Source organism: Chanodichthys erythropterus, chromosome 20 (genome assembly GCF_024489055.1).
Source record: "Chanodichthys erythropterus isolate Z2021 chromosome 20, ASM2448905v1, whole genome shotgun sequence".
Classification (NCBI taxonomy): domain Eukaryota; kingdom Metazoa; phylum Chordata; class Actinopteri; order Cypriniformes; family Xenocyprididae; genus Chanodichthys; species Chanodichthys erythropterus.
In genome coordinates this window covers 19,559,991-19,580,876 of record NC_090240.1, presented here as the reverse complement: position 1 = coordinate 19,580,876, position 20,886 = coordinate 19,559,991, and the positions used below count along the sequence as shown (strand labels likewise).

At 40.7% G+C, this 20,886-nt stretch overlaps 2 protein-coding genes across 2 annotated transcripts; one reads left to right on the top strand and one right to left on the bottom strand.

Annotated features, from left to right (window-relative positions):
- Positions 1–528: 528 nt before the first annotated feature.
- Positions 529–2,372, bottom strand: thap3 (THAP domain containing, apoptosis associated protein 3). The gene is made up of 4 exons (XM_067371716.1): positions 1,787–2,372; positions 1,490–1,685; positions 1,234–1,407; positions 529–1,147 (listed from the first exon to the last, which is right to left on the bottom strand). Exons 1-4 carry the CDS (start codon positions 1,858–1,860, stop codon positions 887–889), a joined length of 705 nt encoding a protein of 234 aa, XP_067227817.1. The 5' UTR covers positions 1,861–2,372; the 3' UTR covers positions 529–886.
- A 230-nt stretch (positions 2,373–2,602) lies between these two features.
- asxl1 (ASXL transcriptional regulator 1) lies at positions 2,603–20,840 on the top strand. The gene is made up of 13 exons (XM_067371717.1): positions 2,603–3,096; positions 7,836–7,918; positions 8,117–8,119; positions 8,230–8,347; positions 10,815–10,968; positions 12,577–12,650; positions 13,495–13,579; positions 14,180–14,299; positions 15,377–15,543; positions 15,634–15,730; positions 15,807–15,912; positions 16,010–16,922; positions 17,037–20,840. The coding sequence occupies exons 1-13, from the start codon at positions 3,040–3,042 to the stop codon at positions 20,082–20,084; spliced, it is 5,025 nt and encodes a 1,674-aa protein (XP_067227818.1). The 5' UTR covers positions 2,603–3,039; the 3' UTR covers positions 20,085–20,840.
- Positions 20,841–20,886: the final 46 nt, after the last annotated feature.

Genomic DNA, 20,886 nt, shown 5'->3' with positions numbered 1-20,886 from the left:
TTAAAAAGTGACGAGAATATTTTTAGAGCGCCAAAAAAAAAAAAAAAAAATAACGACTTATTTAGTGAAAACACTGCTTCAGGAAGATTCGGAGCATAAACGAATCAGTGTATCGAATCATGATTCAGATCGAGCGTCAAACTGCCAACGGCTGAAATTACGTGACTTTGGTGCTCCGAACAGCAGATTCGACACACTGATTCATCTGTACTCCGATGCTTCCTGAAGCAGTGTTTTGAAATCGGCCATCACTAAATAAGTCGTTATTTCGGGGTTTTTTGTGCACCAAAAATATTATTGTCGCTTTATAATATTAATATTCAACCACTGAACTCCCATGAAACGATTTAAATATGTTTTTAGTACCTTTATGGAGAGGAAGTGTCATTGTTCTCTATGGAGGCCTCACGGAGCCATCGGATTTCAACTAAATATCTTAATTTGTGTTCTGAAGATTAACGAAGGTCTTACAGGTGTGGAAAGGCATGACGTTGAGTAATAAATGACAGAATTTTCATTTTTGGGTGAACTAACCCTTTAACAGTACAAAAGTTTTTTTTGTTAATATAATGGATCAGAGCTAATAATAACTAACTATGAACAGTTGCACTAGTAACTAACATTAACACAGATTAATAAATACTGTAACAAATATATTGCTCATTGTTAGTTAATCCAAAATATACTTCTTTTGGGTGGGGTGGGGTGGGGCATAAACTGTTTCATACAAGTCCTATCAAAACCAAAGTACAGATTTAATTGGACTTATCTGTCCAATTACAGAAAAAAAAAAGAAACACAATAACCCCTTTCTTTTGACCAAAAGTTCAGCCTTCTTTATAGTTCAAAGATGTTTGTGCAACCCAAGGTCTTTATTACTGCTTGACTAGGTCTTGGAGCCACTGCCACACTGTATTGGGAGCTGTGAGTGTCTTTGGCAATGTGTGTCTCTATAGCTGAGCTGTCGACGCAAAGTCAAAAGTTCTCTTTGAGCATCTTGCAGTTTAATTTTCATTCTTTTTATCACTCTGCATTTGGTTTGCAACCTTCTCTGTAGCCATCTGTTGGCATCTAAAATGTTAAACAGACGGGCTTTGGTCGTGCATGGATCCGAAAGGGCATAGGTGTGGTCTGTGGCAGCAAAATCCTGGTTTTAAAAAAAAAAAGCATTTAATGCATAAGTATTGTATTCACACAGAAATATAGGAGTAGGTTGTAAGATGATAAATTCACCTTTGTGTTTTGACAGAAATCCTCTACGTTACTGTGAAAGTGTTGAGCATCCTCATGCATCTCTTCAGTTTGAGTATCCTCAGTGAAAGGTGTCGTCTTATCAAGTGTAATGCCATCACATTTATCAGCAGCAGGCTTTAAAGCCCTCTTAAGCCTCTTCCTAGAATTATTTTGCTAGCGGTAGAAAGGTGTCAATGAGACAGATGAAAAGCACATTGTTTATTAGTTGTATTTAAATGAATGTGACCTAATTTACCTGTGCATCCTGATGTGGGACTGCAAAGAGAGTTGGCACTGCGTTCCACAACAGATTTTTGCGGTTGCCCAAACCACTAAAACAGTCCGGGGTGAAATGAAGTGAACAGATAACCATGTGCTTCCTTGGCTGAAAGTCGTCACGTCCAATGTTATCTAACCATTGTTTCAGAACCGATGGTTTGCTGAAAGGGAACCTTACAAGGGATGATGGAGAAAGTCAAAAAATATTTAGGATACATTTTTAATACAATGCCCTCAAATCATAATGACAGTGAATTTATCTATCATTACCTACCTGTGGAACGTGATCTCAGGATTTTTGTTATTGTACCTATTTGTGCAATTATATGCAGAACAACTTTTCGGCATCTTTGCCCCGAACAAAGATGGCGGCTATGAAAAGCCCCGCAGTGTCTCAAAAGCTTTTACATGAACATGTTATTTGCTGTATTATTTGATATATATACATTATATTACAATCAATAAAAACACCACTTTGAGGCAACATTTCTTTATTCACTAAAGCAATCATTGAAACGAACTGAATTATATTTGTTTCAGTTATGTTTTCCGGTTATTCAAGCTTTTCAAAATAAAAGTCCACTGGTCCTAAATGCACTTTAGTAACTAATTTAAAGAAATCTTCTTAACCTATTAAATACTTCTGGAAAACATTATAATAAAAATAACTTTATAGTCAACTATAAATGGAAGAGTAGATTTTATGTGAACATTTTATATGACACATAATCAGAGCTGTTTAATTAAAGTTCCCCCTTTGTCAAAGGAAGCATGTTATAATACAGTTTCCATATTTAAAACATAATTAGCATTTAATCCGATTAGGTAACAATTATTAAATTGGTCCAATTCGTCCACAGGACCTTGATATTTTCATTTTCTTTGCTGTATTTTAATTTAAATAACAGTTTAAATCGTTTGAGATCGTTTTATGTAGTAAACACTCATAGAGAAACTAGATTAAAAAAATTATATTTATAGTATTTTCATATCTGCGTCGTGCTGCCTAATATGAATCACGTTTGATGTCGCCGCACATAACAATGGGAGTGGCCTCATCCCGTCAGATGCGTCAGATGCGCCGCGGCTGTAGAAGCGACTGAAGAAGAGGGGGATGGGAAGAATTGTTTTTGTGTTGCATTCCTGCAGTGTGTTTGACCTTTGACCTCATTGTTGTGTTCTCCTCGTCGTCTTGCATTCCAAAGTGAGGATTTCCTGCAGTATGCCAAAAGCTGCTGGGGCTCGAGTCTGTTCTGCGCCCTGTCTGTGTTTACCACTATTTAACCAGTGAGACGTTACAAAAAACTCCCTGGACCGCCGCCGCTGCTGCTGCAACCGATCGCTTTATTGGCAAACCGTTTTACAGAAACGCGTGCGAGTTTAAACGGAGCGACTACGCGAGTACTAGAGGTGGAAAGGAGTCAAAGACCCATTTGGTGTTGCAGCTAGCCTAGCACGCTAGCGGGCTTGCCGTGTATCACGCACACGTTTCATATCCGCTGCAGAAATCCGCACCCTCGCGACAACATGAAGGACAAACAGAAGAGAAAGAAGGAGCGCACGTGGGCAGAGGCAGCTCGTATGGTAATATATTAACCATTTTCAATAAAATTATAGCGGTTTAATTCCTGTGCGTAGGGTTAGGGGTGTTGTACGAGAGCCGCGAACAAAGCTGTCTCGCGCTGGGCTCGAGCTGTTGTCGGGTTGGACACATTCAGGCGCTGCCGCTGCTGTTTGTGTATCTATAAACAGTGTGTGATGTTTCATAACCCAACTTTTACTTTTGCGTTGACTTGGCTCTTAATACACGGTTCCTGTATTTACCTTGACAGCATAAGCGTTACATTTCTAGGGTTTGTGTCCCATTTGAATGAAAGAGCCCTTGCTGGTAGCCTAGCGTATTAGCAGCAGCTCTGCCTGTTTGACCCTTTGTTTGCAGGGCTTCTTTTAGCGAGCTGAATAAAATGCTGAAAATACTCAATGTGGGTTCGTTTACTGTTATTAAAGACCAGTTTTAACAAATGTGTGTCTTAAATACTCATTTGTGCCTCTTGTTTGTTTTTAAGCAGCACCTGAGATAGTAGGCCATATTTCTGTTTTTATCCAGTTCGTAATCGATTGATCTTCTTTGTTAGTTTTGGATACTAAACATGAAATTTATTTATTTTTTTTATTTATATTTGTATCAGTATACATCTGTGTACAGTTTGCGTGTTTCTTATCATGTAAAGACAAAACAGCTATGCATCTGCTGTTATGATAGGAGGGTTTCTCCTTTATTCTCTACAGTGGTCAGTAGTGCATATATTAAGTGAATTATTCATTTTGCAGTTCATGCTTCAGAGAAGATGCTTTTGTTTTATATGATCTGCGTCTTCAGGGTTTTTTTTTTTTTTTGTTGTTGTTGTTGTTGTTGCATTTGGTGCAAATTCAGTGGAAAATGTCTAATCTTATTGCAACGACTGGTATTTAAATAAGATGCATGTCTGACCTTCTAGATCTTCAGCTTAGTTTTGTTATAAAGAGCTTTAGTAGAAACCGAACTGTTATAATGTGAGACCACATCAAATAAAATGCTCTCCATTATCAAAATCATGTCAGAAACAGTGTCACAGACAAAATACACCCGTGCAGCTGAATTCGTAAGCGTTTTTGCTTTCTTTGATAAATTTTGTGTGCTTATAATCATTATGTCTGTCAGGTCTTTGTCTGCTTTTCTAGGTGATCATAAGTGTTCACTCTTGAATTTGATCCACCCAAACAGACCAGATAGGTTATCTCTGCAGTTTTGCTTATGGCTAGTTTGAGATTAAGCGTGAGAAAGGTTGGATGAAGCTACAGAAGTTATATCTGGTAAGAGTAGATCTTGAAACTCAAATGTTGTCGTTTTGGGTGGAGATCCCATGTGCTAGAGAGCCACTGCTTGTATCACCATTTGTCACCATTTAGAACCTATAATTCATATCAAAAGTGATGCCAAATCGGAATAAAAACGCATATAATGTCAGATATCCGTTTTAATTAAAGTATTGTTGGTGATATATCTGAGAGTATTATCAACTTATACCAGCAAAACAAATTTCAGGACTGTGCTCTTTTACAGGTATCACATGCAGTGATTGAACTTTGGGAAGCAGGTATGGGCATGTCTTTATACCAGGAAGAGTAGTCACCTACCAGCTCCTCACCTGTAGTAATGGGACAGGCTCTCAGGGAGATGCGGGTGCACGAGCACATTCAAAACCAAATAGACTGAATGCTTTGAATGCAAGTGCTGCTTACTACCTGCCATCATATTTCAATTCCATTAATTATAGGACGATCGGGTCTTTTAAATGATTCAGTTGTATGAGTGATTAAGAAGCTTCAAAGAGCATTGCAGCATTATATAATGACATTGAAACAAAGCAGCAGTGTGAAATAGCAGCTTTGGGAGTCAGATGCAACCAGATACTTAGGCTCAAGGCCAATGTATATCAGATCATCTTGGTGATACACTTGGTTGCAATAGGAAATGTGAAGCAGGCTACCTATTTTAGTGTTTCTGGTCATTCATGATGGTTTCTTCCTTAAGGGGACTGTAACGGTGTGTAGCCGTTTTTGGTGTGTTGAAAAGACTGCTGAAAGAAAATTTGATTTTCATTAGTCCAGATGCTGGATGTGGGTGAAGCTGTGGTTTGTTTTTTGTGGCTGTTTTAATATTGCATCCTCTACAAATTCAAATAGGATGTTTGTGGGAATGAGGGGAAACGTCACTGACTTAAATGAGCTTCAGAGCCTTTTCGTTCAGAAAGAGTTTTTGCTAGTTTTCAGAAGATATTTGGCTAGTACTTAAGACATCCCCAGATCTGTATCTTAAAGGGTTAGTTAACCCAAAAATGTTATTTGTCATTAATTACTCACCCTCATTTCGTTCCAAAACCATAAGACCTCATCTTCAGAACACAAATTAAGTGAGTTTTTTCCCCAAGAGAAAGCAACATAAATGTCACATTCAAGGTCCAGAAAATGAGTAAAGACATTAAAATAGTCTATGTGACTGTTACATCAGTGGTTCAACCTTAATGTTATGAAGCGACAAGAATACTTTTTGTGGGCAGAAACAAAACAAAAATTACGACTTTATTCAACAATTTCTTCACTTCTGTGTCCGTCTCCTATGCTCTTCACGTAGTAAACACAGTGCAGGGCTTCAGAGTTCTACGTTAGAACGCCGACTTAGTATTGGCCAGCTCTTGCGTCAGCATCTCAAGCATGTCGTGCTGCTCATGTGAACCGCATCGGCCAATACTGAGCCGTCGTTCTGACTTAGAACACGGAAGCGCTGCACTGTGTCTACCACATGAACAGCGTAGGAGACTGACGGGGAAGAGAAGAAATTGTTGCATAAAGTAACTTTTGTTTATTTATTTTTTTTGCACACACAAAGTATTCTCGTTGCTTCATAACATTAAGGTTGAACCACAGTAGTCACGTGGACCATTTTAATGATGTCTTTACTACTATTCTGGACCTTGAATGTGGTAATTGTGTTGCTTTCTCTTTGGGGTTTTTGTCGAAAAAATCTTAATTTGTGTTCTGTAAGACCTTTTTTCATCTTCAGGTGTGGAACGACATGAGGGAGAGTAATTAATGACAGAAATGTAATTTTTGGGTGATCTAACCCTTTAAAGTTGGCATAAAATGAAAATTCATCGTATCTATTTTCTAAATGCATGTTATTGATCTTATTGTGAACAATTCATGCATGTTTCAGTTTAAAAAAAAATGACAGCATAATTTTCAGTCAAAATGTCATAATTTGATGTTCCATTGAAACAAGAGACTTCAATGATTTTATCCACCCCTTTCTTACAGTCGACTGCAAGTTTGCATTCAGATGTACCTCCATCCAATCTACAACCAATGGATAGAAGTCCTCTCCCTACATTTTTTCTTTTTTCATACTCTGCTTCACTTGGCTGCGCATCAGTGCTGAAGAAAAGATCTGTCACTACTTCCATTTCATCATGACTTCAAGAATACTAAGCCACACATTTTTAAATGCATACATGTTAGGAATAGTGTCTGCTCTATGAATTATGGTATTGTATAATATTGCTCTATTTTGCATTCCCTATGGTACCATGAAATATCTGGGGTGAGAGGAATGGAGACCAGGCTGGCACAATGCAGGGCTCAACAGAAGCAGTGTGTAAATGTGCCGCGCCTTTCAATTGCATTACGTACACACAAGCTTCGGTGCCTTGTCAGGACTGTGTTATAAATAACTATGAAGTTTGTCGTCTTGTCATTGGCATAGTAGTTTGGTTGAAGTTCTCACAGCTTGATGTTTTTCTGCCTGCTTCCTTGCAGGAAGTGCACCTGGTATTTTATAATTTAATTTAGCGCACATTTCTTTTATAGCTTCTGCTCTTCCATTTCCTGTTTCAATGTCCTTGATTCTAGTCTAGACTCAGCTGGGCTCAGTGGAAGTGGATGCAGTGCTTCCCATTTTAACCACCAAGTGGTCAGAAGGTTACCTGTTCTTGTGCACCAGTACAGGGTGTAAATTATTTGTTCTGTATCAATCTGTAGAGAAATGTTAAAAATATGGTATTATGATTAATACACCCTTCCCCCATTCCACATTTTCTGTGAATAATGTTCCTTCTGAGGTTTCACACATGCTACATAATTGTATCTGTGTTAGTGTCTTTTCTTTTTTTTTTCCTTCTACTTTCATATAGGCTAAAAGCCTGTTTCATACGTCTGGAATTACTCTGCTATGTGGAGCTGCTGCAGTTCGATGTTATGCTTGCCGAAACATTGTGCAGAACCTGTGTAATATGGACCTAAAATAAGAAAGCTGAGTGCTTCTGTTAAAACTGGCATGGAGGTCTTAAAATAAGTATGAATTGCTATGGTGTTGTAATTGGCAAGCTGGCGTGCTGTGCTTAAACTGTTAAGCGGTTTTCACATTAAAACTCTCACTGAAAGGTTGTCTTTTTTTAATTCATCCTCTTTAAATTGCTGCTACATCCATACAGATACAGGTGATACAACTGTTTTTGAGTCTCTCGTACCAAGTTGTTTTTAAAATTGTGTGTCAAGTTAAAAATTATTTTAAAAACCCCTTTGGATCATTCAGTTGCACTATGCCTGGCTGTTTTTGAACATCAAAACATAATGTAACCATTCCCAGAGAAATGCATTAGATTGGGGCTAGATGAACCCAGAACCAGCCCAATTATACTTATGGCCATTTAATAGAGTAATCATTAAAAAAAACATACTAAATAGGAAAGTTGTTGATTTGATTTCCTTTGTTTGACCTCTTGCAGGTTCTCGAGAACTTTTCTGATGCCCCAATGACACCCAAACAGATTCTGCATGTCATCCAAACAAAGGGGCTGAAAGAAATGAGGTCTGGTATAATGCATTCATAAACATTAATGTACTGTTTCTGATTGAGCAGTGATATTCATACTTTAGATTTGTTTCCATGTTTGAGTATTTTTTTTTTTTTTTTTAATGCTGTCTCTTGACTGACTTTATTGGAGTATCTTTATAATGGGGTATTTTGTGTTTCTCTTTTTCTCAAACCATTTTCACCCCAAAATAGAAGGTAAGAGGAATTTAATGATCTATATGTTGCATTTTTACCATTATAATCATTTAATTTTTCTTACTTGAGTGACACTTACATGTTTCTACCCCTCTTTCACCTTTCATTAGTGGCACAGCTCCACTGGCCTGCCTGGTCACCATGCTTCACTCTCAGGTCAGAGGAGACAGAGTGAAGAACAGTATTTTCTTTAAGCTGCCTGGAAGGATGAGTCTGTTTACCCTAAAGGTAGAGAATCCATAAAACCATTTAGCGTTCTTTCTATGCTTCAAACATTTTCACTTTGGTTTTCAGGGTTCCTACACAGTTTGAAATAGTATTGAATAAAATGTAAGTAATTTCCAGGTGTGGATAAGTATCAAAAAAGAAAACAGTATGGAAATATATTTGTGTTTTCAGACAACTGTACCTCAAATATAAAATGAATACGTTCTAAAACGTAATCATAATACATTTATCATACAAGTAGTGTTTTCATGGCAAAAGTTTAGTGAACCTTTAGTGACTATCAAACACAAATGACAAAATGAATTCAATGTACACATTTTCATTACACAAATAATGAATGTTGAATGAATGTTTTTCTTTACCATAAGCGAGCAAACGATCATCTAAATCAGACTGTACTTTTGCTGTTTGGTGATCATGCAACATCATACCACATTTACAGTATCAAACTGATGTATCAGAGGTGAATATATGCTGCTTATAAAGCATTTAGGTTTCTTCTCATATAGACCTTATTCAGAGCAGCACCTTGACAGGTATGAAAGCGAGGCTGTGAGGGAATAGACTTCACGTGTTTTCATTGGCATCCGCTGTAAAAAGCTGTATAAAGCTCCTAGATCTCTTACAATTTTCCACAGCTCATGTTTTCTGGAGTGTTTTTTTTTTTTTTTTTTTTTTTTATACAGGAAGTCTACAGAAGTTTCTTAGAAAGATTATGGTTACACTTTATTTTTCAGTGCCGTAGTTACATTGTAATTAAGTACTGAGTACTATTAACTACATGTACTTATAGAGTTACAGTTAAGGTTAGGTTTAGGGTTTGTTACTTTTAATTATTCATAATTTACTGTTATTACTATAGTAAGTACATGTAGTATCGTGTAACTACAGCACTGTAAAAATAAAGTGTTACCAATATTTTTGCAGTGTTTCATCAGCTGAACAATCCCAAAACACATTAAATAACAGTACAACCCACTGAAGAGATGTATGTCTATCCCTCACAGCCTTGCTTGCTTTCCCTTTAAAAATCAAATATGAATAAGGTCTATAAGCGCAGAAAAACAGAAAATAAAAATATTTACAGATGACAGTACTACAGTATCTCACAGAAGTTCCTTCCTTCCCCTCACATTTTTTAAAATATTTTATTATATCTTTTCATGTGACAACACTGAAGAAATGACACTTTGCTACAATGTAAAGTAGTGAGTGTACAGCTTGTTTAACGGTGTAAATTTGCTGTCCCCTCAAAATAACTCCACACACAGCCATTAATGTCTAAACCGCTGGCCACAAAAGTGAGTAGACCCCTAAGTTAAAATGTCAATATTTTGTGTGGCCACCATTATTTTCCAGCACTCCCTTAACCCTCTTCGGGATGGAGTTCACCAGAGCTTCACAGGTTGCCACTGGAGTCCTCTTCCACTCCTCCATGACGACATCACGGAGCTGGCGGATGTTAGAGACCTTGCGCTCCTCCACCTTCCGTTTGAGGATGCCCCACAGATGCTCAATAGGGTTTAGGTACCCTCAGCTTCTTTAGCAAAGCAGTGGTCGTCTTGGAGGTTGTTTGGGGTCGTTATCATGTTGTAATACTGCCCTGCGGCCCAGTCTCTGAAGGGAGGGGATCATGCTCTGCTCATTCATGGTTCCCTCAATGAACTGTAGCTCCCCAGTGCCGGCAGCACTCATGCAGCCCCAGACCATGACAGTCCCACCACCATGCTTGACTGTAGGCAAGACACACTTGTCTTTGTACGCCTCACCTGGTTGCCGCCACACACGCTTGACACCATCTGAACCAAATAAGTTAATCTCGGTCTCATCAGACCATAGGACATGGTTCCAATAATCCATGTCCTTAGTCTGCTTGTCTTCAGCAAACTGTTTGTGGGCTTTCTTGTGCATCATCTTTAGAAGAGGCTTCCTTCTGGGGCGACAGCCATGCAGACTAATGTGATGCAGTGTGCAGCATGTGGTCTGAGCATTGACAGGCTGACCCCCAGCCCTTCAACCCCTCAGTTCTTTGCCATGAGGTGCCATGTTGAACTTCCAGCAATAACACCAAATTTAACACACATGCTCCTTATTCACACCTGAGACCTTGTAACGAGTCACATGACACCGTGGAGAGAAAATGGCTAATTGGGCCCAATTTGAACATTTTCACTCAGGGGTGTACTCACTTTTGTGGCCAGCGGTTTAGACATTAATGGCTGTGTGTTGAGTTATTTTGAGGGGACAGCAAATTTACACTTACACAAGCTGTACACTCACTACTTCACATTGTAGCAAAGTGTCATTTCTTCAGTGCTGTCACATGAAAAGCTATATTAAAATATTTACAAAAGTGTGAGGGGTGTACCCACTTCTGTGAGATACTGTATATACCAAATATAATGCTGAAAATAATGCTGTATGAACCATTTATGTTAAATATGAATGTACCCACTGATGCCTACAGAAAAATGCACTTCAGTGGACAAAGAGTCCGACAGCAAACGATTCTGGAGATGGGACTGGCACTCCAACAGCATCCACCACAGCAACAGTTGAAGGAGCAGAGCAGGAAAGCTGTGATTCTACAGAGACGGCTGCTGCTAGTGGTGAAAATGATGGTGTGTGGACTATTCATTCTGTTCATTTTCCCCCCCAGAATTGATTCATTCAGCCTCTTTTCCAGTAAGTGGAACAGGCTTATAAATTAAAGGAGTGTATAAAAGAACTGAAAAGTAGAGGCCCCATCTTTTCGTTTTTAAGAAAAGCTTTGATTCCAAATGGTGATGAGCATTAAATACCCTGAGCTTAAGAAGCATGTAGTGCCTGAGAGACATTGATTTATTTTTTGCTTTGGATGTGTGTGTTGCCATGGATACTGCGGCACATGACGCATCCAGCAGTGACCTAGATGAGAGTGGTTTAGAACATGTATTTGTGTGTGGCGTGAAAGAGAATACATGCAATATTATGCCTGGAAATAACAATGTATTTCACATTTGCTCCTTTTTACACATTTGTTTGTGTGTGTGTGGGGGGGGGGACTTTTCTTTCTTGGTAGATGTTGTTTGATATTATTTTGAAGCCTGACAATTCTAGACATCAGCTTTATTTACTATTCTTCCATTTTAAAATGCATTTTCCATAATTAAATATAATGCTTATGGCATCTAGTATTCTTCTGCATAAGGCAATCACCCTAAGTTTATCTTTTTTCTTTTGTTTCAGAATAGAATATTTGCATACCTATTTCAAAGTATATACTGAAAACTACTATCATTATTAATTATAAATGATGTATGAAAGTTTAATATGGTTGTATAGTACTGCATATCTCATCTTTTGCTCAGGAAGTAGCTGCTGTTCTATTAGGATTCCCACGGGTTCCCACAGGTTCTTAAAATGTCTTTTAAAATTTGATCAAATTCATGAATAATCTTAATGGAATAACACAAGTTTTAATTATCATTTTAGAGGTGTTAAATTTGAGAAAAGAAAGACGAGAATCACTATACAGCTTAATGATTAATATAATTCAAAAGACTGATTTTACTAAATATATGTGAATTTTGCTTGTTTCAAACTAAAAATGTGGCACTGTTGCACATTCTGTTGGCTTGCAGTTTCAGAGAGGTTTGCAATCAATGCATATTGCGCATTTATGAGTAGTGAGTGCTTAGTCACAGAGAGGCTAGGTAGTGAGAAAAATTAATTTGTGACTTGGTTGAAAATGCTCCTTACAATCAAATGCAAAATTTATACATTTTATTGTGATGAAACATATGAAGACAAATGGAATGTAAATGCATAATATAGCCAAATATGTTAAAGAGTCAACTTTTGCACTATTCACCCCCTTTCCAATACCAAACAATCAGCCAACAAGCATAATAAAGGAATGGAAGTGTTCACCTATGCCCATGTGTTAGTGAGTAAACAATAAGAAATGACAGTGAATTACTGCTCCTACACTTAGGATCTACTGTCGATGAATTATGATATTTACTGCCATATATGTTGTAGTTTGTTAGAGTGCATATTTAATTTCTTTCATCTTTTTAATGAGCAACTATAAGTAGAAATACTTAATCAGTATTTTAAAAATTAAAAAAAAAAAATGGTCTCTTTTTCTCTCTCTCTCGCATTAACTCATGAACAAAATTAAAGTACAAATTGTTGAGGTTAAATTATTGATGGATGTTCTGCTCATTTCCTCCTCTTTGTTCCAGCCTCTGTGGATGAGACTTCCTCCAGTGCCTCTTGCTCCACAGAACCACAGACAAGACTCAGTCGCTCCTCACAGGTACCTGCAGTGCCTAACTTCACTTTTACAATGAACAATGTCACCTACATAACTAATTTTTACATGCAGGACCCTCCAAGCATGGATTTCCATCTCACCATCATCCTTATGCACAGCACTCAACTCCTCCTCAGATCACTGGTTATGCCAGGAAGGCAGCTGAATACATGATGTCAGTATGTGAAAATGAGTCATTAGTGAAGCGCAGAAAGTTGACGCTATGAGTCAGATCAAGAAAACCCCACAGATATCACTGACAACATCAGTCATGACAAAGGACTTTTTTTGTCTTTGCGAAATGTTTAGGTCAGGGATTTCCTGATTTTAATTTATTGTCAGATCCTAATCAGATTATTTGCTTGGCTGATCATTTTCAGTAAATGCAGTACAATTGTTTGTGATTTAAGCACTGAATCCACAAGAAACTTCAGTGCTAATCAGCGGATTTTGAAACTTATGACTGCCTTCATGTTTTTTCCCTCTCCATTTGCATAAAGTTGAAAATTTTCTGCATAAAGTTCAAGTTTGATGCTCTTACCACTTGTCAATCCCACAATCCACTGCTCAGGCCAGTCACTCAACTCCCATTGAGAATGAACTGAAAATGCCCACTCATCTCCAGGACAGTTATACCTTGTCTTTTCCTTTTGTATCCTTTGTACCTGCATTAATTTTTTTTTTTTTAAGACTAATGTTAGGATTTTTAAATCATAACATTCTCAAATGTTATCAGATGTTATATGCATTTCAATTTAAATTCTCTTCTGAGCATACTGTTATTTTCCATTTCTGTGGAGGACCTGTGTGTATGTGCTCATGATTATTTCTCCCATCTCTCTTACAGTCAGGGAGGCAAAGGAAGAAAGCGGTGATGATGCCCCGTGTAGTGCTCACTCCTCTCAAAGTCAACGGTGAACACGTTCCATCAGGTTACAATAGCTCTTTTTCTTGTTCACTTTTTTCACCCCCTCCTCCCCTTTTCTGTATTTCCCCCCCCCACTCTGCAGTGGTTTGTATACCTGCTTCCTCTGACTATGGATGCTCTTTATCTGAGTGGCCTGACAGTGTTTGTAATTTTACACATTGACACTCTATAATCATTTATAGTGCAGTCTCCTCAAGGGCTGTTTTCCCACAGTTCCCTCCTGTTGACAGCCGCCGCCTCTTTTTCTTGGTTAACTTTGCACTAAAAACAGCATCTTTTCTTGAAGCCACTGACATTTTTGTCACTTGAACGTCAATACCCCTCAGTGTGAAAGCAGTGTTTCTGGTTTGTCCTGTCAGCCCTGCTCTGTTCCCCTTGGATATCTGCTTTGCATTTGTGCCTTAGAGATATCCATTCACCCCTCTTCCTCTTTGTCTCTGTGCCTTGGGATATCCGTCCCTTTGACTTTTTGTGTTTCACGCACATGCCTGTCACTTTGGCCTCTTTAGTGCCACTAGCCTTCATGCCTCAGCTGCCCTACCCACACTCACTCGTTCTCAGAGAGTCTCACCAGCCTCCATCCTCCCCCCACCTTTACCCTCAGGAGCAGCGGGGAGGCGCAGGGAAGGCTCTAGGGGGGGTCCAGGCCCTACTCTCCGTGCCCGCTCCGAGCTGGGCTGGAAACGCACCCAGCACTTCAAGAGCATACGTGGTCTTCGTTCAGGTACAGAGGATGAAAACCAAGGACCCCCATGTATTAATTACTTTCCCTAAGCCCCTTGCTCACCACTGTCCCCCACAACATCAATAATTAACTTCTTTTCAGGTATTACACTGAGTGAGTGAATAGCTAACAAGTTTGTGTCAATCTAATGACAATGCTCCAGTCTTTATTCCCAGTCATTTATTTCTAACCAGCAATTAAGCCATCTGGAGGAAATAGTGAAATAAACAAATAGCCATGTTTTTTTTAGTTTTACCATTTACTATTTGCAGTGGATGGGTGCATGCAAAATGCGTATTGTGTAGAACATTTTTTTTTTTGTCTTGATGTTATTGAATAAAGCACATAGATTGCTAATTGAATCTTTTGTCATGCTGGTTTCTCAAATGTGTTTTGACTTCTAATAAAATTGATTTAACTGACTTAAACTTCTAAAATTAAAGGTATCAATATCTACGTATATCAGTTGGGAAGCCAATGTTTGTTCCTTTTGCTTCAGCTCATTTTATTGCTTTTACCTGTGCATAAATGGGACAAACTCATAGATACCTGAATCATTTCAAACCTCATTAGTCTATAGCAGAGTTCAAACTGTGGATTGTCCTTTGCAATTTTTTTTGTCAGTGTTTGTTTCAGTGTTCTGTATTGTATTCTGTAGAATCTGGCTAAGATCTAAGACCAGCTTGAAATTGAAAGACTGTTTGAATTTCATTGTAGACTTGTTTTGCAGTGTGCTTATGTATGGACATTATGATTTTGGTTATTAATTGCAGCATTAGCTGATGTAATGTTGACCTAATAATAATGTAAAAGCTGTGTGGATTGATCAGTGGCTCAGGTGAACTTAAAATAATATTATTGTTAGTGCTTTATTAGAGTTCTGCTATAACACCCTCTGATTATACGGATTTACTAGCACTTCATATATGCACGTATCATATACTCATAAATATATGTGACTGTAGACCAGAGTCTGCTCTGAGGATATTACATAAATATGTCCCTGCTGTGCACACATTCTTAGGTTTCATGAAGAAACATTCTTGCTTATACTCAATGTAAGAATGTATTTTTCAGGTCCCATGAAAAGGAATCGAGGAGGAGTGGAGGTGGATTTTGAGACTCCAGGCTCCATCCTGGTCAACACCAACATTCGTGCTCTCATCAACACACGCACCTTTGCTGCTTTTCCCTCTCACTCCCAGCAGCAACTCCTCCAGCTCTTACCAGAGGTGGACAGACAGGTATATTTCTTAAAGACTTTTTAATTTTCAATTGTTACAATTGTATAAATTCTTTTTTTGTCATCTAATTTTCATTCTTTTAATGTGTAGGTTGGTCCCGATGGCCTTGCTCGGCTAAGCAGCTCAGCCCTTAATAATGAATTTTTCACTCATGCCTCTCAGAGCTGGAAAGAGCGTCTAGCTGAGGGTGAGTCTCTTACTATTGTCCTGTAATATATGAAAAGAAATGACAAACTGACCAAGACAAGTGGAAATATTTTTAGGTGAGTTCACTCATGAGATGCAGGTCCGCTTCAGACAAGAGATGGAAAAGGAGAAGAAAGTAGAAGCATGGAAGGAGAAGTTCTTTGAGGAGTACCATGGCCAAAGGTTCAAATATTTTGAATCTCAGAATTATTAATTAAGGTGCTTAAACTGATCATTAATGTTTAAATTAAAATATCTTATTCTGTTTTTTTTTTTTTAGGTCTGGCTTGACAAGAGAAGAGTCGTTAAAGCTCACGATGACCGATGCTGGAGATGTTGCTGGTGCAGTTCTAGACTCTGATTCTGCTACAGTGGCTACACCCAAAAGGCGAAGTGTTGGAAGAAGACGGAGGGAAGGCCGTATCAGACGGCGTTCACGGGCTGACCTCAGACGTAGAGCTCGGCGCTCACTTTGCAAAAATACAACGGCAGCTGTACCTTCAGCAGAAACAACAGAGAGCACTCCAACTCCAGATGTTGTACCATCAGTTGCATCACCAGTCCCAGAAACCACAGCGGTTCAGGGAGAGGTGGTCCTCCAAACAGACATTGGACTGGAAATTCCAGAAGAAAACCTCTCTGCAGAAGCAGTCCCCTCCCCTGCTCCTGTACCCACACCTCCTCCAGAATCCACAAGTTCTACCTGTGATGAACCAGAAGCCTCCACACGCCTGTTGCCTGAAGTACCTGAACCAGCTGTTGCATCCACCTCCTCTCCTTCCTCTTCCTCTTCTTCAACGTCATCATCATCATCGCCTTCTTCCTCTCCCTCCTCTGCCTCAGACAGACAGACTTTTGCTGCAAGCTCAGACTCGTCTTCTTCCTCTTCCTCCTCCACTGCTGCTGTTGCCACCGATCCGCTGGATGATGGGGCTTCAGTCATTACCACTGGCACAGCAGGCACTGGCGCAAGCAGCAGGGAGAGCAGCCCCGCAGCCAGTCCCGCCACATCAAGTCCAGCAATTCAGCTCAAGGAGCAGAAGAGAAGGCCAGACGAGTCCCAGGCCTTCACCAGCTTTCCCGAGAAAAGGGCGCGGCTGGATGAGCGTCAGTCCTTTCGTAACACAGTTGACTGTGTGCACTCAGAAAAGCCACAACCTACAACAGAGGAGCCCAAGGTCCCGCCAATCCGGGTATGTTGGACATCTTATTTTTTTCTTATTATTTCTTTGTAAACCTATGTTGTTAATCTCCATGAGTGTAAACCTTGTCTCATATGCATGTTTCTCTTCTACCCACTCCACTAGATACAGCTCTCCCGGATCAAACCGCCCTGGGTCAAGGGGCCGCCAACGTACCAAATCTGTCCCCGCATCGTCCCCCCCAACGAGGGGTCGCGGCGCTCTGGGACAGGGGCGCGCACCCTGGCGGACATCAAGGCCCGTGCACAGCAAGCCCGTGCCCAGCGAGAAGCCGCTGCTGCTGTTGCAGCCTCTGGGGAAGGGGGAGGGCCTGGGGGGAGCGGCCCGGGGGGTGGTACTGGGATACCGGATCGCTCCAGCGGGAGGCGTTCGAGAGAGCACCCAGGTCCCGTTGAACCTGGAGGAGGAGGTGGAGGAGGAGGAGGAGGAAGACGAGGAGGAAGAGTTGATTTGGAGGAGCAGGAATCGCCTGCGAGCTCTCATTCGTCTGGAGCACAACTACAGCTGTCCAGTGTAGATTCAGCAGACAGGCCTCAAACCTCCACCCCACTGACTGAACCATCTCCCTCCTCTGTGTCTTCAAACCCATCTCTACCACCATCAGAGTCTCCGAAAACACTCACGCTATCTCCACCTGCAACCGACAGCCCTGCTTCCCAGGACCAGGTGGAGGAAATTTGTGGAGTGGAAGAGGTGACTACCGGACCAAGTGATAAAGCCTCGGAGCAGACCTTAGACACCCCAGTGCCTACGCCAAGTGAACCAGAGTCTTTTTGTAGTCACCAAGAGGGGAGAGGCGAGGAAGCAGAGTCCAGTGAGAGTAGAACGACTACTCCTGTTTGCACCTCAGCATCAAATGATGCCATTCCTTTAGTGCCCACCTCTATACCAGACTCTCTGCCAAGATTTGGTGCCCAGGGTGTGGATGTCATCAGGACCTTGGCAGCTTCTCAAACCTGGGAAGGTGAAAAGAATGGTGGTGAGCTTCACCCAGGGACAACTGGAGTTATCCAGCATGGCTCAGACTTGAAAATACCCAAAGAGACACTTGTTACAGCCCGAAATGGATGGGTAGAAAGTAGTGAAGAGCATTCCATGAGAGAGGGGATGCTACAAGGACATAGGAATGGAGGGAGTGATGCTGATGGCAAATATGAATCTGGCTCTCTACCTTGTCTACCAAGTAATGCTGGTGAGGAAGACACTGGAGCACACAGTGATTCAACAGAGACAGCATCTGACTTTGAAAATGAAACTCAAGAGGATGAAACCGTGGATTGGCATGGAACCCAGATGGATAGTAACGGCATGCAGGCTCAAAATACAAAGTCACAAAATCAACCTGTCATTCAGACCTCAAGTCGACTCACTTCATCAATGTTGAATCCTCCTCAGCACCAGCAACCCGTAATACAGGCCCATATATCTAACCCCAGCCATACCCAAACTGTCATTCAGGCGCGCTTCCCTAATGGTGTGCCAAACCAGCCAGTCATTCATTCCCACAAGCAGCATACAATTCATACCCATGCTATAAACCATTCTCAGGAACAGATTACCACTGCGCCCTCACAAGCCCAAGTGCAAGCTTACCTGACACAGGCAGAGAGGGACCAAAGCAGAAATCTACGGCTGAATGATAATAGTAATGGTGTGAAGCTGTTTGTTTCAACAGAGGATGACACCAAACTTCTGAGCAGAGGTCCTGGAGAAGATTTTGTTTTAAAAAATTCTGCAGGTCCTCCAGTTGGCAGAAGACTCCAAGGTTCATCTCGACCAGTTTCCTCTGTAGAGGCCAACAACCCTCTTGTCACCCAACTTCTTCAAGGTAGCCTTCCTTTAGAGAAGGTCTTACCCCAGCCTCACTCAGTCAGCAAGCTGGAAATTAATCGACTTCCAGGTTCCCCTGCAGGTAACTCAGCCAGTCGTCAACCTCCAAGAAATCTGGGACCACGTTTTAGAGGCCCGTCTGAGTCAGGAGGACCTATAGAAACTGGTGTGTCTGACTTCCAACACAAAGCCCCATCTGTTCAATTGTCTCCTGGACCTGGTCGAAACTTTGGTTCTTCCCCGCCGGGTTCTGCTCCATCTCGAATGGCATGTTTGTTTGAGGAATCTAGCCAAAGATCCTCACATGTTCAGTTCAGTTCTCAACAATCAGGAGGTGCAGTGCCCCCAGGAGCAGTACCTGTCATAACATCCCTTCCATCAAACTCCACTGCTAGAACCTCAATGGATATGAACTCTCAGAATGCTCCAGTTTATGAATCAGCTGTCATTAAAGAGCACCCTGGACCTCTTCCTCCACGGGGTGAAACTCCGGAGAGGCCAGCTGGCTTTCAACAGCATCCTAACAATCTCTCCCAGTCCGTGTGCAGAACTGCACCTGATGCTCCCTCACCTCCACACGGCGACCTTTGTCCGTCAGAGGTTGTACCTACTGTTAAGATTAACTGGCGTCCAAGCAAACCCCAACCACCTCAGCATCAGACATATCAGCAACAGCTCTCTCCTGTAGCTACAGTAAAGAATGAAGTCTCCTCGCGCCCTTCGTGCCAACAAGCTCTGACCAAAAACTTACCTGCTCCCATCAGTGGCAATACTTCTGTTGTAATAACCAAAAAGGAGCCTCTGGACAGTTTTCATGGAGGTGGTGGAGCTATGGAAGGACTGCTAAATATGGAAATGTCTCTTGTCAGAATGGCCAAAAAGGAACAAGTCAAAAATCCTTATGCCCGCCAAGCAGACACCTCCGCTTCCCCTGTCTCCTCCTCCCCTTCCTCATCTGCCTCCAGTCTCCCTTACCAGCTATATGGCAAGCTACCAAAACTACAGCAGAGTGGGGGCAATGGAGGGTCCTCATCCAGCTTCAGTTACACGGCTAACGTATCCGTGGTGGATGGTAGCGGCTTCTCCCGCAGTTTAGCCGATGGTGTGCTGCAGCTAAGGCCACGTGTGAGCGTCAGTAGCAGTGGAGGCCAGAGTGCTACGCTTAGTATTCAGGCATTTGCAGACAGTGCTGCAGAAGAAGTGGCTCTCAAATGTTCCTGCCGACTTAAGGCTATGATCATGTGCCAGGGCTGTGGCGCTTTCTGCCACGACGATTGCATTGGCCCCTCGAAACTGTGCGTGTCATGTCTGGTTGTCAGATAATTTGTTGCAGCTCCTCAAAACTGAATCAACTGGTCAGAGAAAATACTTTGACCACTCCAGACAATTCTAGCCCCTTGCCAGTGGTTGGATACCACCGCAAATCTTGGACTCTTGTGAGCAAAGAATGAGGACACTGCAGTGTTTAAACGGGCCAGAATTTTTTTTCTTTTTTTTTTTTTCTGATGGGCCAGGCAATACAGTAGGGCTGGAAGATGACTTGTAAGATAAAATTCAGTCTGTATTTTTGTTGCATATTTTTTCTATTGCTGTTATGATGGTGTTATTATTATTATTATTATTATTATGATTATGATTACAATAATAATGATATTGTTATTATTATTGGTATTATTGCGTGAATTTACATGGCACGGTTGATTGTAAATTGTGCCTTTTTTTTTCTCCAACAAAACATTTACCTCATCTACTTGACACCAGTCATCAGTTCAGTGTGAAAATGGTGGCGTTCCTTTTTGGTTTCTTCTCTTGATGCCCCTCTGTGAAGAGAGCTTTAGGAGAATTTTGTGTGTAATGTCTTGCAAAGAAATATTTTTTTAATCATTAAACAAGAAAATACGTTTTTGTTATTTTGTAAGTGCTTTCACTCTTCTTTTTGTTTCCATTTTTATTTTCTTATCCAAAGTGAAGTCCAGTCTGTACTTGGCGGTTAAGCACAGTATTCAAATCTAATAAAGCTGAAAGTGAGCGTATTTTCTCTATTTGAACTTATTTAACTGAGGATAAGGTGAGCCAAAACAAAGTTGGTTGAGGTGCTATCGAAGAGTATCATGGTATTTGTTTC